The following is a 15327-nucleotide window of genomic DNA, read 5'->3' as shown; positions in this document are numbered from 1 at the left end:
TGATGGGGGAGCCCACTGACAATCACGCATTCTAATCTGATTATGCAAATGTCTACTTCAAAAAGCAATGCGCTGTAACCCTCACCCTGTGGTGGGAAGACAGAGCGAGTAGGAAGGAAGGAAGGAAGGAAGGAGAGTAGGCAGCAGGAATGTGGAAAGGGAGGTGTGGATGGTTGGATTCTTGAGAAAATTAAGCACAAGGGCAAAATACACCATCAGAATCAATTTTGTTTCCGACACCCTCGCACCAGTTTCTCCCACGTGTCCTCTGTGCCGCCAGGGGAGGTCTGAGGACGAAGCGGGGCTCACTTAACAAACTCTGAATGGCCACCAACTCCCACAGCAGGGCATTGAATCCCGTATTCAAATGCTTATTGTTTTTCCAGACGCTCCTGAATCCGGTGTCAAAAGGAATCTACAATGTTAATGAGGGGGCTAAAGTACCCAGAGTTAAGATTTCAGACATCCAAACAGTTGGACGTGACATTTCCCAAGAACAAGGCGGCCTCTACGCCACCGATTCCTAAAGGCACGGACCACAAAACCCCCCCGCCTCCTAAATATTCACGCTAAGCTGAGCGCCCTGGCCTGAGCTAATTTCTGAAATCAGCTGCTTCATTCTGCTGCACGATACGTCTCTAAAGGAACAACACAAATCGACATCCATGCTAGCATCGCTGGACTTAAAGCAACACGATTCTTTACCCTACACAACTTGTTTGACGGTTGTGGGAGAAAGGAGCCTCTTCACTCCTCACGCTGGACGTGTGTTCTTGCTCTACGGAACTTTGGGGAGTGGGTGCAAGAAAGCGTGGAACTGACTGAGAGTCAAAGTTTAAATTGTCTGAATCAGCTTCAGCGAGTTGGAGAGTGATGCTGAACTAAAGAAGTCATTAAAAACCAGCGTTTATCTTCAATATTCAGTCAGAAAACATTTTAAATTTGAAGGATTCTTTGGTGGATTTGTTGGTTCAGGAAGCCGGGGATCATGGGAAACATCCACCGTTCAGTTGTGTTTCAGATCAGTTAGTGGGACGACGCAGTCAGATTGAAAGGCTTTGGTTTTTCTCTGCATGAAAACCACTCGAAAAAGGACGACAGAATTATAGTCTTTGGCCTTGTCGCCTGGGAACCATGAACATCTGTAAAGATCTAAAATAAGTGTTATTTTTGACCTGCTCGTATTTTCTAGATCCAGGGTTAAATCATTAGAAGTTATTCTCCAGGACACGATGGACACCTCGGCCAAATTTCATGTTTATCCTTGTAATAGTTATTGTGATATTTCACAAAAGAAAAAAAACATCAACCTCTTGGTGGCAGCAAAGAAAAAGTTCTGGGAAGATAAAGGATCCATGTTTGTTTGTTCATACGTTCATGACAATCCATCCAGTCTGGACCTGGACTGACCCACTGTCCCTCGAGCCATGTCTTCCTAATGTAGGAATAATCCACTTATCATTCATACAGCTACTTTTGAAATGTTAATTTAAATGATAACCAGTCTGCATTTTTTAATTCTAATAGACCGACAATCCTTAACTTACAACATACAGACATTTCCCTTCTATGGACGTGTTTGGACTAACACTTCAGTATGCGGGGGAACTCTTCCGCAGGCACCCACATGCTTTCACAACTTCCTCAGATTATGCAATTGTGTCCAAGCCCATTGAGCTGAAGTCATTATCCTTTATTACACAGCATCTCGTCCAGCTGACAGCAAGGATCTAGCCTTCTGTGGTTTTTACTTCTTACTTCTTTCTACAGAGATTCTCCTCAGTGCTCTACAGCCATCACCTGTTACCTCTGACCATTTGTTTAAGGTACGTCTGTTATCTAATGCATTAAGTGGAACTATGACCCAGTCTTCAACTCTGTGAAGTTAATAATTGTTTACCTAGGAGCACGTTATAAAAAGGGTCCGGCTACAGCAGCTTTTCCTCGTGACACACAGCCACTATGGAGCAACATGGTGCTGGCTCTGCTTTCGTCGTTTGTGTGCTGCTGGCACTTTGTGCCACTCGGACAGCGAATGGAGGGAACATCTTGGTGTGGTACACTGAAGGCAGCCACTGGATTAACATGAAGCCCTTGCTGGAGGCTCTGGTCGACAGGGGACACCAGGTGACCGTCCTGGCTCCGAGCGTGACGCTGTTCATGAACACCAATATTTCTTCTCGCTTTCAGTACGAAAAGTTTGAAGTAGACATCTCAATGGCGGAGATGGAGACGTTTTTCGACAGCTTTATTCACTTCTCCTTATACGAGATGGATCAAATGAACTCTTTGCAGATTTACAGGAGATTTATCGAACTGATGGCGACCGACATGCAATATGGTTTGAAGTATTTGGACGGAGTGCTGAAATCAGACACCGTCATGAAGAAGCTGAAAGAAGGAAAATATGACCTCCTCCTGGCTGACCCCATCTACCCCGGCAGTGACCTGACAGCAGAGATTTTGGGCATCCCCCTGGTTTTCTCTCTGCGCTTTAGCTTTGTGAATAACTGGGAGAGATACTGTGGTCAGCTCCCCTCTCCACCTTCCTTTGTCCCGGCTGCTATGAGCAAACTGACAGACAAGATGGATTTCTCAGAGAGAGTGTGGAACTTTGTCTTCTATTATATGAATGACATTATTTTTAATTACATTTATTGGAACAAAGTAGATGAGTATTACTCCGAAATCCGAGGTGAGCGGCTAAGTTATTTTAAACGCACCATACTTTCCTCTGTTTGTTTAACTGCTTTGCTTTGAAAATCACACCTGAGTCATTGATGATACTTTTGCATTGTGACAGGGAAACCGACCAGTGCCTGCCAGATAATGAGTACAGCAGAATTCTGGTTGATTCGAACCTACTGGGATTTTGAATTCCCTCGTCCTTTCCTCCCCAACTTCAAATACGTTGGTGGGATCCACTGCAGACCAGCTAAACCTTTGCCAGAGGTAGTATTGTCTCTATTATTACAGGCCCATTAATCTAAAATCACAGCTCCACAGTATTCCTGTAACTTCGCTATATAAGGAGTAACAGAAGTTACATTTGGTTTGAATTGGGATAATACAGCTTTTCTCTTCTTGCAGGATATGGAAGAATTTGTGCAGAGTTCAGGAGACGCTGGCATCGTGGTCTTCACTTTGGGATCCTTTGTCAAGAACATGACGGTTGAGAAGGGAAACATGATCGCCTCGGCCCTCGCTCAGATCCCACAAAAGGTCAAATTAGTTTAAATTTAATGAACCTTTCAGGTTTTATGGGTTAGGGCTTACCCTATTATATAACCCCAGTGCTGACTATCTGAGGTCCTTACTAAGTTGAGGCTATTTAATTTAATTGAGAAAAAGAAGACGACATTTGTTTGTGTCGACTTTGATGTCAACATTTTGTCTCAGTTGTTTTTATTCCATGTTGACAGTCAATAAAACCTTCATCTACCTGGAGAGGTGTAAATTACTCTGAAAGATTGAGATAAGATATATTAAGTAACACACAATGGTTCATGGGTTAAAGTCTAATTGGGATATTAGGACTGGACATTAGGTAAGGAGAATCACTTTCCAGATAAAAATACTGAAGTTATACAATATAATTATTTATTATTATAATAATATAATATATATATAAAGATTATACCTGTGTTAGTCCAAACATGTGTTTACTGTTGTTTACAGGTGCTGTGGAGATACAGTGGAAAAAAACCAGAGACTCTTGGTGATAACACCAGAACATATGACTGGATCCCCCAGAACGACCTGCTGGGTAAGTCGAGCTTTAATTAAAGCTTTCAGCAAGAAGCTTTATGATTTTTACTTTTTAAAGAAACACGTTATCCGCCACACTGTTTGATTCACGTTGTGCTTTGCTTTGTGTGTCCATCACCAGCAGACTCACAAATCAGGGGTTAAATACATTCCCGATTGTTTAGACTTTCCTTTGTCACTTTCCCAGTGTGAACGCTAAACATACATGAAGCTCATGCAGCTCAGATTTATCAGATGGCATGACAAAGCTTGTTCTGTGGACTCTGCCCAACAAGGGCAAAGTGAATAAAAGGTGCACAAAGGTAACTTCAGAAAAGAATCCTTGAAGCTGCCAGCTTCCACTCACATGTCTTTTTTGGGCTGGCTACCTTCCAACTTGGCAAAGTAGGCATAATTTCACTTATTCTTCTTGTAGGGATTTTACAAAGTGAAATCTAGTTTTAAAACTGTTTTTGTTTTTATTGAGCTCATTGTGTTCTTCTGTTTTATCAAACTCTGGTAATAATAATCAGCCAAAGTGGTACTACTCTATCATAGGAGAGCTATAAGGCTGCAACTCAGATGTTCAGCGTCATGCTTTATTTTATAGGTCCCATATTTTCCAACTTATTTACCAGAAAGCTTCCTCAGAATCTACCCAAAAAATACATTAATATAAATAAATATCTTGTGTTTAGTTGTTAATTGATATAAAGTTTTCTAGAAAGCTCTATGTAACGCTTTAAGGTTTCAACCTTACTTTGTAAAGTGTCTTGAGATAATTTATATTTTGATTTGGCGCTATACAAATACAATTTAATTGAACTTGGTAGTAATTTTAAGGGAAATGTAGAAAGTATTAGTTCCTGCTTTATATTGGAGTTTCCGAGGAATACAAGTAGGAAATGAGTTAAGTCAGACATTGATAACCAGTGTTGTTTCCACTTGAATCAATATCTGAGGTGGATTCTGGGTGCGTGGGTGTGATATGTAATCAATTACAATCAATACAGAACCCATGCACAATGCAAGGTTTTGAATGCACGCAGATTAACTGTCATTATCTTTGGTATCTTATCAGGTCACCCCAAGACCAGAGCCTTCGTCACCCACGGTGGCACCAATGGGATTTATGAGGCCATCTACCACGGTGTTCCCATGGTGGGCATCCCCTTGTTCGCTGACCAACCAGAAAACATGATCCACATGAAGGCTAAGGGAGCTGCAGTTGCCGTGGACTTAAACTTCATGAAGGCTGAGGACCTTAGAGATGCAATCAATACTGTTATCAATGAGAAATCGTAAGTTCCCTTATTGGCTTGAGTCCATTCCAGGGTTTTAAAAATGTATTGGGTCCTTTTCTCATCATTGTTTCCAGCAGGTTAAATTTAAGACTTTAAAGGCTTTATTGCTTCTGTGACAAATTAAACAATAAAATGCACATGAACTCACCTTTCCACCCACGTTCATCCAGGTACAAGGAGAGTGCCATGCGGCTGTCCAGCATCCACCATGACAGACCCATCAGTCCTCTGGATGAGGCCTTGTTCTGGATCGACTTCACCATGAGAAACAATGGGGCCAAGCACTTGAGGGTCCAGTCCCATGAGTTGACCTGGTACCAATATCACTGCCTGGATGTCCTGGTCTTCCTCCTCGCCGTCGTTCTGCTCACCACACTCCTCTTCATCATGACCTGCCGTTTCTGCTTTCGGATGTGCTTCGGCAGGAAAGGCAAGAAAAAGACTGAGTGATGGACTTTAAAATGAAATGGAACGGAATGATGGGTGAAACTCTGATAGTTTTCAGGTTTTCCTGTTGAGTCTGAGGCATGTTGTGTCCCCACAATGTCCTGGATGTGTTTGTGATCAGGGATCCACAACTTCTCAAACAACTTAGGTAAAAAGCAGAAAAATAAAACTTAGTCATCTACATAGACAAATACCACAGATTAACTTTCCTCAATAAGAGCACGTCTCTTTTGCTCCCTCGTGTATAGTCAGTAATTAGTGCAATTGCTCAAAGGTGCGTGTGAATTTGCATAACCACACCTTTTTATTTTTTGATTCCACATTTGACGTTTAAGGCTCAACGTTCATTGGCTGGTAAAAGATTAGACACAAAAAAAACACACAAAGGGATTTGATTCTGTGCCTTTACTTATATATTATTATTACAAATGACCCCACTGCTTCACATTTTTTTGGCACACTACAGCGTCATCACATATTCATACCAACACAGACACATGAGCTGCCACTTTGACATACAGGATACTGTGTTCCAACATAAATCAAGTGATATAATCAAACTAAAAAAACTAAATAAATTAATACATAGCCCTCCAGAAACCTCACACATACAGATTTGCATTGCAGCAACTGTCTTTCATGTCTGAACAGTGCAGAGTTTGTTTCTTGTTTTATTTCCATCATTTTTTCAGTTTTCCACTTTCTTTGAGCTTCCATAACATGAGCTCCATGCAGGCAGCAGCGTCGTCGGCGGTGTCGTGGCCACAAACTGGGAGAAACAGTAAATAATTATTTATAACTCATTCAAACAACAGTAACAACCTCTCTAGTAGAACTGCATACATAGTTTGTTTGATTCAAAGTTATATTATGACTGATTTTGTCTTTATTAGGATTGAGATGGGTTTTAGTTTGTAGACATTTGTGCGATGGCTGTATCCATGAGGACCCACCACTCTCTTGGATGATCCGTCGAAGGTATTCAGCTGTCAGTTTGTTGAGGGTGAGCTTGTGGGGGGGGCCCAGACGGTGGGGGAAAACCACCGATGTGTCCACCACTGTCCCATGGAGCAACTACAGCAAAGAGGAACACATCTGAAGCTGTCGTCACTAATTGTAATGTGAAAATTAAACATATAAACACAGATTTGAGTGGTGGAAAGTAACCGAGAGAGGTACTAGTACATGATTTCTACTTCTGATACTTATATATATATTGTACTTTTTCCTCCTTTATCTCACAGCTGAGGTTCTGTTCCCTTTTAGGTTTTGATTAATACAAAATATAACCAGCAAGTTAATGTTCTGGAGTAAATCATACAGCTGTATATCGTCATTGAAAATACTTACATCATTACCAGCTGCAGTGACACAAATACTTACGCATCAGTAATTATAATCCCATGTGTCATTGCATACTCAAAAAAGTATTTCTACACTGTTTTCTGATACTTCTGATCATACTTCTTACACCACTGGTATTAATCTAGATAAATCATCACAGTCACTTAAAACTCATACATTAGAAAACTACAGAGAAACCTTTCCAACAGTGCAGGCACAGTGTCTAAATAAGGCAGCATCCTGACTTACATCGGAGCATTCGACCGCTGCAGGAACATCCATCTCTGTTGTCTGGGCTTGGATGATGCAGTGTCAACGTTAGACTAAACTTCATCATTGTATATTTTGTCATAATTCAAGCAGTTCTTAACTCTGATGCTACAAACATCCTAATATTTGGCAAACGGTGGGAATTAGCTGCCAAAATCCCAAACCTCTCACATCTGTAGCACAAGTGTGGACCGACACCACAGTTTGTCCCTTTTCATGAGGTGTTTATAAAAACGCCCTGTTCTTTATGTCTTCTGAGCCAAATCTGACAAAAATATATAAAGACCAGACTCCTCACCCGCCAGGAAAAATCACCATGTTGACTCCTTTGTGTACTTAGCTTGAAAAACATTTCAACTAACAAGTGATAATATTAATGATGCAAAGTGAAATAACAGAAATGGGATTTGTTCCATTCCTCACATATGATTCATAGCAAAAATCATGTGTGAAATGATTTGAGGAGGATCGATGCTCTGGAAGCGATATGCAAAAGTAAAGTCAATAATATTGAAAAAAGTGTTGTCACCTTCAGGGCACAGAGATCTGCTTCCAGGCCGTGTCCAATCAGAATGGAGTCAGCACTAATGAAGCTCAGTAAGGTCTCCTGCACCTCTCTGACGGACGTGTTGTTACCCTTCACGTCTTCCTCACTGATGCCGGAAAATCTGCACAGGTAAAAGCCATCGAAAGAGATCGTTTTTCAACATAAAGTCAACACTTCTGATTATTACCCAGCTTTTGCGTGAAAAAACAGAGATTACATATCACAACCCCTCAACGTTACCTTGTGTTGTAATCAATGACCTCGTGATCGGGTCTGACGAAGGTGTCGTAGATGACTTGCAAACTCGAGTTGACCACCGTCACTCTGGACAGCTCCAGACCATGAACAGTGTAACACTACGAAGACAAAACATACACATATTTATGTTTTCGTTGCGGACCAAAGGTTCAACCACACCCTTCTAAAGGTGGCAAACATGTCTTGTGCAGCAAGATAAGCTCCTATATGCAGTATATTTACTTTGAAGCAAATACAATCAGAGGATAAGAGGGAGTTGGAGTAGTCCCTCTCAAAAGACGTGCCAGGTTTAATAAGCAAAATACTTTCTTTGGCATATCCCCAGTTTCGAATGGTGGAAAAGAGATGAACACTAATCACCACAACAACTGGAGCTTTTGAAAGATTCAGTTCAGGGTCAACATATGGTAAATTTTAAAAACCCTGCCCCTCAAAAAGAAGTTGACGTCACCATTTCACAATCCAAGGAGTAGACTCCAGGACAGCTCGTATCCATGGGATGTCTAGGCATGGTAGACACAAACCCATCCATGCAGAGGGAATCATGGACATGCAACTGTTGGAGAAGAAACAAAGACTTACCCATTACTATGTTTTCTTCGAAAATGCGTCACTGTTGCTACGTTTAAAATACTCCAGAGTTTGAGACAGAAGTTTTCTCATCTGAAAATTAGTCTGGAGCTGCATCGTGTATTAGTGTAGATGGGGTTTACAGATATGGAGCAAAAACACCTTTGTGGACATAGATCATCATATTTTAAAACTGTTTAAAAACTGAAACTTGTTAGTTTGGATGTAGCCTTTGTTCCGGAAATGTTTGACTACAATTGTTCTTTCCTACCTTAAACACCTGACATCCAGTTGCTCCCATGACTCCTTGGCAGCAACTGTAGCGGGTTTCCACACCACCAGGCACTGCAACAGTTTCAAACATCCCAAATAACATTTGTTAACGTCACCTTTGATGCCAAAATATTGCGACCGTTTTCTAATAATTTAAGGCCAAAATATTAATCAATTAGTCAGGAAAATATCTGGCAATTGTGTTCAAAGTTGTTTCCCTGCAAAACTTTACTTACCTCTGCTCTTTACTACTTTCCCATAGTGGTAGTTGCACTCCTCCTTGCGAATGTGTTTGCCCGTTTGGCTAACAGAGTATGTGGCCCCACATCGACAGCAGATCCTCTTCAAGGCTTTAACCAACAAAACAGACAAAAAAAAAAAAAAAAAGAAGCTCATCACCAGCGAAATGTGCTGAGATGCAACAGCTCAAGTTACAGGTGCCCTCTAGTGACACAATGTGAGAACAACATCCACTTGTATTTCCAGGGAGCTTGGTTGCAGCTGGAGTGGTGATGTTGTCACTTACGGTCTGTGTTGCCTTTCCTATTGTCGGCAAAGAGAGCAGCAGAGCCAGCTTTCTGCGGGTGCTGGAGAGGATAGTTCCTCTCAATCAGCCTCTCCTCACTCAAAATATAATCCTTCAAACTCTCGTACAATACTGCATCATCTGCAGGGGAGAAGAATAAACTGAGAAGCTGCCATTCTAAAGACATTTGAAACTAAGACGATTTGGAAACTAATTCTCACCATTTGCTTTCAACATCTCCAGGTTAAGGGGTATGTTGCCTTTCGATCTTTGGCCGTTGACTTTGTTTTCGTCTGCAGCAGAAACAATAACATCTTCTATCCGCATCATTTTTTCAGATTTCTTGAACAGTTTTCTGGAGATTCTCACCTTTAACTGAAACAGCACTTTGTTTCTTCAGCCTCTTCTGTAAATTCACAGCGACACTCAGATATTTGAGTTTGTTTGCACTACGATTGTACACAGTCTCCTCTTCAGCAACAGCCTGTCAACAACAAAACAGCAAAACGAATAAACATCCAGACAGTTTGACAGTGAGAATGACATTTAGCAACATGTGCTCACCTTTTCAAAGGCATCGTTGACATTGGCTGTCGTTTTCAGGAACTCCTCTGTAAACATTTTGACATAACGCTGTCTGACATCATGGGGCACTTTGTCTTTGGCGGCCCCGCTCTGCTGCTTCAGTTTACGTTTAGTAGACACAGGCTGAAAGAATAAATTCATGATAAAAGATATTAAACTTTTTTTTTTTTTTAACCAGTCTGTTAAAATGGCCCCACCAAAGACATTTTGTTTGAACTTCTTACCTTGGTGGCAGCAGTGGGCTGAGATGTAGCGGAGGCAGCTGGATTTGAATGTGTTGTAGCAGAGGCCAATGAAGTTCTACGTGTTGGAGCAGGAATGAGCACGGGTGCTGTTGGATGGTATCTTTGAACGGGAGTTACTGCAGCTTTATGGCAGGTTTGTTTCATAGTGCTCATATGCACTTGACTGACCGGGGTCACCACTGAAGAAACAGGGCAGGAACTTGAAGTGACAGACAGAGGGAAGGTGCCCTCTGGGAGGATCAAGTGCAAGTTGTTTCCTACTTGGATCACAGGCGGTCCCAAATGTAGGTAGTCCATGTGAGCTGTGCGATGAGACAAACGCATTCAGGCAAAGAGACAACAACACATCCCTGAAAGAAACTATATTTAAGTTTTACATGCAAAAACAGGACAGTCTACATATATGATGACAGGGCAGGCCTCCAGATGTCCTACTGGTTGTAGCTGTTTCTAGACTTTGTTTGTCCAGTGGGTGTCACCCGTGTGCATCAGGTAATTTACCATATAGGTAGCAGTTTTCATTCTGGGGTCATTACTAAGGGGAGGGAGTGCAAATAGATGTATGACTGCACATGAAGTGAAAGCTGTGTGGTTGTGGTTAAATGAATGAACGGAGATATATGGGCACGGATCTGGATTCCTGCATTTAACAATATTACTTAAAGGTATAATAGGTACAGATGCTTACCATTCTGCACAGGAGCAGGTTGTATGTTTGCAAGGGTCTGAGGAGGACAAGCAGTAGTCTGGTTCTCTGGTTTCATCTGACATGAGAAGGAAGCAAAAGCCTGAGCACCTTTTACTGAAGAAGTCAGCTTGGAGGCTCTCTGCTGTGCCTGCAGGGTCTTTGAAGGGATGGAAGATCCTGAAGCTGCTGGTTCACGCAGAGGGACCAAAATCTTGGGTTGAGGTCTGCTCTTTGCCACTGGCTGCTGATTGGATCAAAGTAATATCAAGTTTTAATTGGAGCCAAATTAATTTCAAAAAATATTAATGCTCATCTGGGTTTGTCTGTAGATATTTAGCTGTGTCAATAATTCAAATTGTACAATCATTAGATAGTCTTCTTTGATGATTCAGCTTCCATCTTTTGTTTCTTCGTGGTATCAGTTAATTTACATTATATGTTTTATAAATGTACTACTATTAAATGTCTATGTATTTGATTATTTCAGATATGTTGCATTTTCAGTGTTTGCAGGTACCTCTGTATGTTTGGCTTCATGTGCCACCCTCTTCTTTCCTGGTAATGTTAGAGGTGTGGTGGTCATTTCTGCCTTCTCCACTTCCATTGCTGCAACCTAAACATGACAAAGTATAAAGAAAACACGTCTTCATGGTTTAAAATATGTCTGAATCTTGGATTTGGAGTATCAACAGCATACTTACAGACACATCAGGTTGCTCTTTATTTCCTTTATCCTCATTATTTGCCTCCATGAAGATCCTGTAGCATTCTTCCATTGGGTCACTCTCTGACAGCTCTACATCTGAATAGTTGAGCTCTTGCTCATCCTCGGAGCTGGAGATTATTATAACCTCTTCGTGACCTGCCTTGAGCTGCTCAGTGGTTTCAGATGAAGAATCGCCTTTGTTCATCAAATGTGAGTTGACAGATGTTGATGAAGCCTGGTTGTTGAGAGAACCACTCTGCATCTGTCCTGGTGTTGTGCTTGACATGTTCTGGCTTCCTGACACCAGTGATGGGGCACTTCGCTTGGGAGACAGGTGGTTATGAACATCCATCTCTGTTGACTGGGCTTGGATGGTGCGTTTCCTGCATGGTGAACCTGAGCTTGCAGCCTGAGCTTTATATGAAGGCGAATTTTTCGACTGACAGTAATGTGACAGCAGTGGATTCATTTTCTCATCACTACGAGCAACCTCACGTAGAGGCAGTTCGACCTGAGGCAGATTTTCCTCCTCTTCAATGCCCAGATTGTCACAACTCTGATATTGTTGGTCTGAGGAGGCAGGGGGACTAACAGGTTCAGGAGTATTGTCAACTTTTGTTTCAGCAGCCTGACAAGAGATTTTCAGACATTCATTTTCCAGATCCTCTAAACATCCAGTTAAGTCAATTACACTCCCATCGTCTGGTATATTTACACATCTTTTTTTCTCATAAAGAGTAGATGCATATTGATTGTTTTCAACACTGCAATCATCAACTGTAACTATGTCTTCCATTGATGCACGTGAAGCCTCGGCATCTGCAAGGGGCAGCAGTGGAGAATCAAGTGCAAAGGGGGCCCTTTTGACCTCCTTCAGCTGTTCTACTGTACCCTGGGTACTGCCAGCAACACAATCAAGCTTCTGAGATTGGCCTCTTGTTTGGTCAGGCGAGGGAGGAATGTCAATAATCAGGACACTGTCTTCAATCGAGTCCTCGAGTAGATCTGGAGATGGCGTTTGAGAAGTCTGAGTGACTGGCTTCTTTTGGTCAGACAGCACAGTGTCTCTCTCTCCGTTAATAACTTGTGCATTTTTCACTTTCTGCTCCTTACTTGACGAGCTGTAAGACCGCAAGTCTGCTGAAAAGTTGGACAGGGGGTCATACTCCAAGTCAGTCCTTGGTTTTGAGTTGTCAACCACATACTTCCTTGTCCGAGAGTATGTCTTTTTTAAGTCAGGGTGGGACAACGGAGAACGTCTGTCTTGACATTTACCTGAAGTCTCAGACTTGGACACAGAGAAATTAGGCAAAGTGTTTCTGCTGTCTGACTGTACGGTCTGGTAGCGCGACAGTCGTCTTTTCTCCTGCTCCACCTCGTGCCTCACAGCTTCAATCTTCTTGTTGATCTGCTCCAGCTCTTGGAGACTCTCGTGTGTGGTCTCATCGCTCACTGGTGATCCACAAACAAGTGACAGGTAGCAATTCTGGACTTCTGTTAAAGGAAATACACAATAGCATATTTTATTACCGCTGTCAAAGATGTTAACCTTTCACTGATGTCTGCAAAAATGGATTTCGAACTAAACTTGGCAGAGGGCCTGGGCCTGGTAAGAACCCATTAGAGTTTGCTGTGGATGCAGATAAAGGGACAGCTGCAGATGTTTTCTATAATCATGTGTAGGATTATTCAGCCTTGAGGTGAGAAACCAGTTCTAGTTTACATTAGTGATATTCTGACACAAAATTCGGATTTAGGTAAAGTATAAATAAGTATAATAATAAAGTATTGGGCACCGTTGGTTTGGGGACATGTGGCCAAAAAGATACAAGTCGTTTTAGGTGTAAATTAACAGTTTTTATGGGGTTGTCTTTTAAAACTAATCATTGTAATTGATTGATTAATGAATTAAGTATGAAACAAATAGAACCACTGATAATTTATAAAGAAAAATTAAGGATAAAATTGATTTTCCTGCTTCTGGTTTAAAATAATAATAATATAATGATGCACTAAACTTAGTAACCACAGTGATTCGGACAAAAATTAGCCAAATGATGCAGCTAGCTAAACGATAACGTGTAACTGAACCGATTAAAATGGATAAAACAGCCACAAAGCTTTTTTTTGAAGTGTCGTGTTATCCACTTTAGTTTAGTTTAGTTTTAGTTAAGTTTACCTGCATTTGTCACAATTTATGAGCATTTTAAAACTTTTTAAAACACACAACCCAGGCTAACGTGCACCGGATGTAGCATGTAGCCAGCTAGCACACCTGTGAACACCGACCTGCTGGGGGGACCGCTGAGGGCTGGGAGGAGGCGGCGGACACGTCCCGCTGCTTAGAGCCATGTTTGTAGAAACAGTGAGGCCGCTCGCAGAGCCCGACCCCCGGGGAGGGACACTGCAGATCCGCGAAGAGACCGGACGAGCGAAACATCGGCAAAGACGCCAATTTCCTCACCGAGTTCAGTGAACGGTCGACCGGGCAGTTGGAGGTGGAGGAGCCGGAGGCCTCGCGAGCTTCTCTTTTATAGTCCCCGGTCCGGTTCTGTTTGAAAAGTGTTTGTTGAAATAAACACAAGCTGGACACGAAACTACTTCAGTCTCAAACTAATACAACTCTTTACCCAGCCAGGAAGTGTTGAGCGTGATTGATTCGTGGGTTGATTGCACAGGACAGGTTTGATTTTTAAATTAGTCAGCTTCCCTTTTGTTTGTCCTTAATATCTTATCTATTAAAATGAAAAGTTCTCATTTATTCCAGAAGTCAACTAACACCAACTACAGGAAGTAGAGCGTGAGCTCATGTTTGAGTTAGTTGTGAATGAACACCCCCCCCCCCCCTGGGAATTGGGACACTGTGTCTGTGTGTCACTGTAATAAACCAACATTATTACAGCGACACAGAATATTAAATGACGCCATTACTCACTTACTTACTTAATGAAGTTAAAGTATCGTTACTCGTTACTCTCGCTCAGACTGTTTACATGTTGTGACGGCGTGAGCAGCGATTTTCCCCTGAAATCCTTGTCACAGCGATCCGATGTCATGTCATTGTCATCATCTACTGGGTGAAGATGTTCCGGTGGATTCAAACTTATTGTGACGGTGTTATATTTGCAGGATTTCATTACTTACACTTACGAGCGTGTTACCCGCTGCAGTCGCCATGTTGATTCGTCTGCTTATGAAGCGTTCGGGTATTTCCGCCCACTTTCGTTTTGATTTTGTTTTTGTTTTGTTTTTTGGGGGGGTCGGGGGGGGGGGGGGGTAGTATTATGCTTTTAAAAAATCTAAATCAATTTGTTTTATGCAGGTCAAAGGACAGACAGCTGCATAAGAAAAAAGTAATATTCATAGAAATGTCATTAATTCATACTGACATATGAAAGTCCTATTTTTCCACAAAGAACCCTTAAGTCTTAGTAAAGAAACTATAATATGTATTTAAAACATTGATTATTCACTGAGTAATCCACCATGTGCTGGTTAAATAACCAGTTTAAACAGACAGGGACAGGCTGTTTTTACTACTAACTCCTGTCTGATAACTGCAGATATGCTACATCTCTTTAGTTTATCTTTTTTTATTTTACTTCAGGCAGTCTCTAAATGCATATTTCCCACATGTAGAGAACTGAAACGATTGTCCCAGATTACCTCAAGCAAGATGTCCCACATTAACAATCCTGTATGATTAAACTCAACTCAATTTACAACAGATTAATATCCTCAACATTAATAGTGTCAGATCCATTTCACCCCATGAAGTCCTGGGATTTCACCCTACATTGAAGGGTTGTTTGCACAT

At 41.6% G+C, this 15327-nt stretch overlaps 2 protein-coding genes across 9 annotated transcripts; one reads left to right on the top strand and one right to left on the bottom strand.

Moving 5' to 3' along the window:
* The first annotated feature begins 1671 nt into the window (after positions 1-1671).
* LOC109637105 (UDP-glucuronosyltransferase 2A1) lies at positions 1672-6645 on the top strand. 3 transcript variants are annotated; one of them, XM_069523453.1, is made up of 7 exons: positions 1672-1826; positions 1905-2695; positions 2804-2952; positions 3091-3222; positions 3679-3766; positions 4829-5048; positions 5222-6645. In XM_069523453.1, the coding sequence occupies exons 2-7, from the start codon at positions 1963-1965 to the stop codon at positions 5499-5501; spliced, it is 1602 nt and encodes a 533-aa protein (XP_069379554.1). In that variant the 5' UTR covers positions 1672-1826; positions 1905-1962; the 3' UTR covers positions 5502-6645. The 3 variants fall into 3 exon arrangements, with proteins under 3 accessions (XP_069379554.1, XP_069379555.1, XP_019954821.2); XM_069523454.1 differs by lacking the exon at positions 1905-2695 and having other exon boundaries at positions 1686-1826; XM_020099262.2 differs by having other exon boundaries at positions 1692-2695.
* Positions 5889-14746, bottom strand: LOC109637104 (RNA exonuclease 1 homolog). Of its 6 annotated transcripts, none has more exons than XM_069523444.1 (17): positions 14655-14746; positions 13800-14061; positions 11506-13004; positions 11322-11417; positions 10913-11048; positions 10096-10418; positions 9851-9994; positions 9656-9770; positions 9508-9579; positions 9287-9427; positions 8997-9110; positions 8759-8832; positions 8369-8473; positions 7900-8015; positions 7642-7780; positions 6452-6572; positions 5889-6267 (listed from the first exon to the last, which is right to left on the bottom strand). In XM_069523444.1, exons 1-17 carry the CDS (start codon positions 14685-14687, stop codon positions 6179-6181), a joined length of 3579 nt encoding a protein of 1192 aa, XP_069379545.1. In that variant the 5' UTR covers positions 14688-14746; the 3' UTR covers positions 5889-6178. The 6 variants fall into 6 exon arrangements, 5 of the variants coding, with proteins under 5 accessions (XP_069379545.1, XP_069379543.1, XP_069379542.1 ...); XM_069523442.1 differs by having other exon boundaries at positions 10805-11045; XM_069523441.1 differs by having other exon boundaries at positions 10805-11048; positions 14655-14745.
* Between the last annotated feature and the right edge of the window lie 581 nt (positions 14747-15327).

This window comes from Paralichthys olivaceus, chromosome 4 (assembly GCF_024713975.1).
Source record: "Paralichthys olivaceus isolate ysfri-2021 chromosome 4, ASM2471397v2, whole genome shotgun sequence".
Classification (NCBI taxonomy): Eukaryota; Metazoa; Chordata; class Actinopteri; order Pleuronectiformes; family Paralichthyidae; genus Paralichthys; species Paralichthys olivaceus.
Note: the sequence above shows the minus strand (reverse complement) of the source record. Positions and strands in the feature narration are given on the sequence as shown.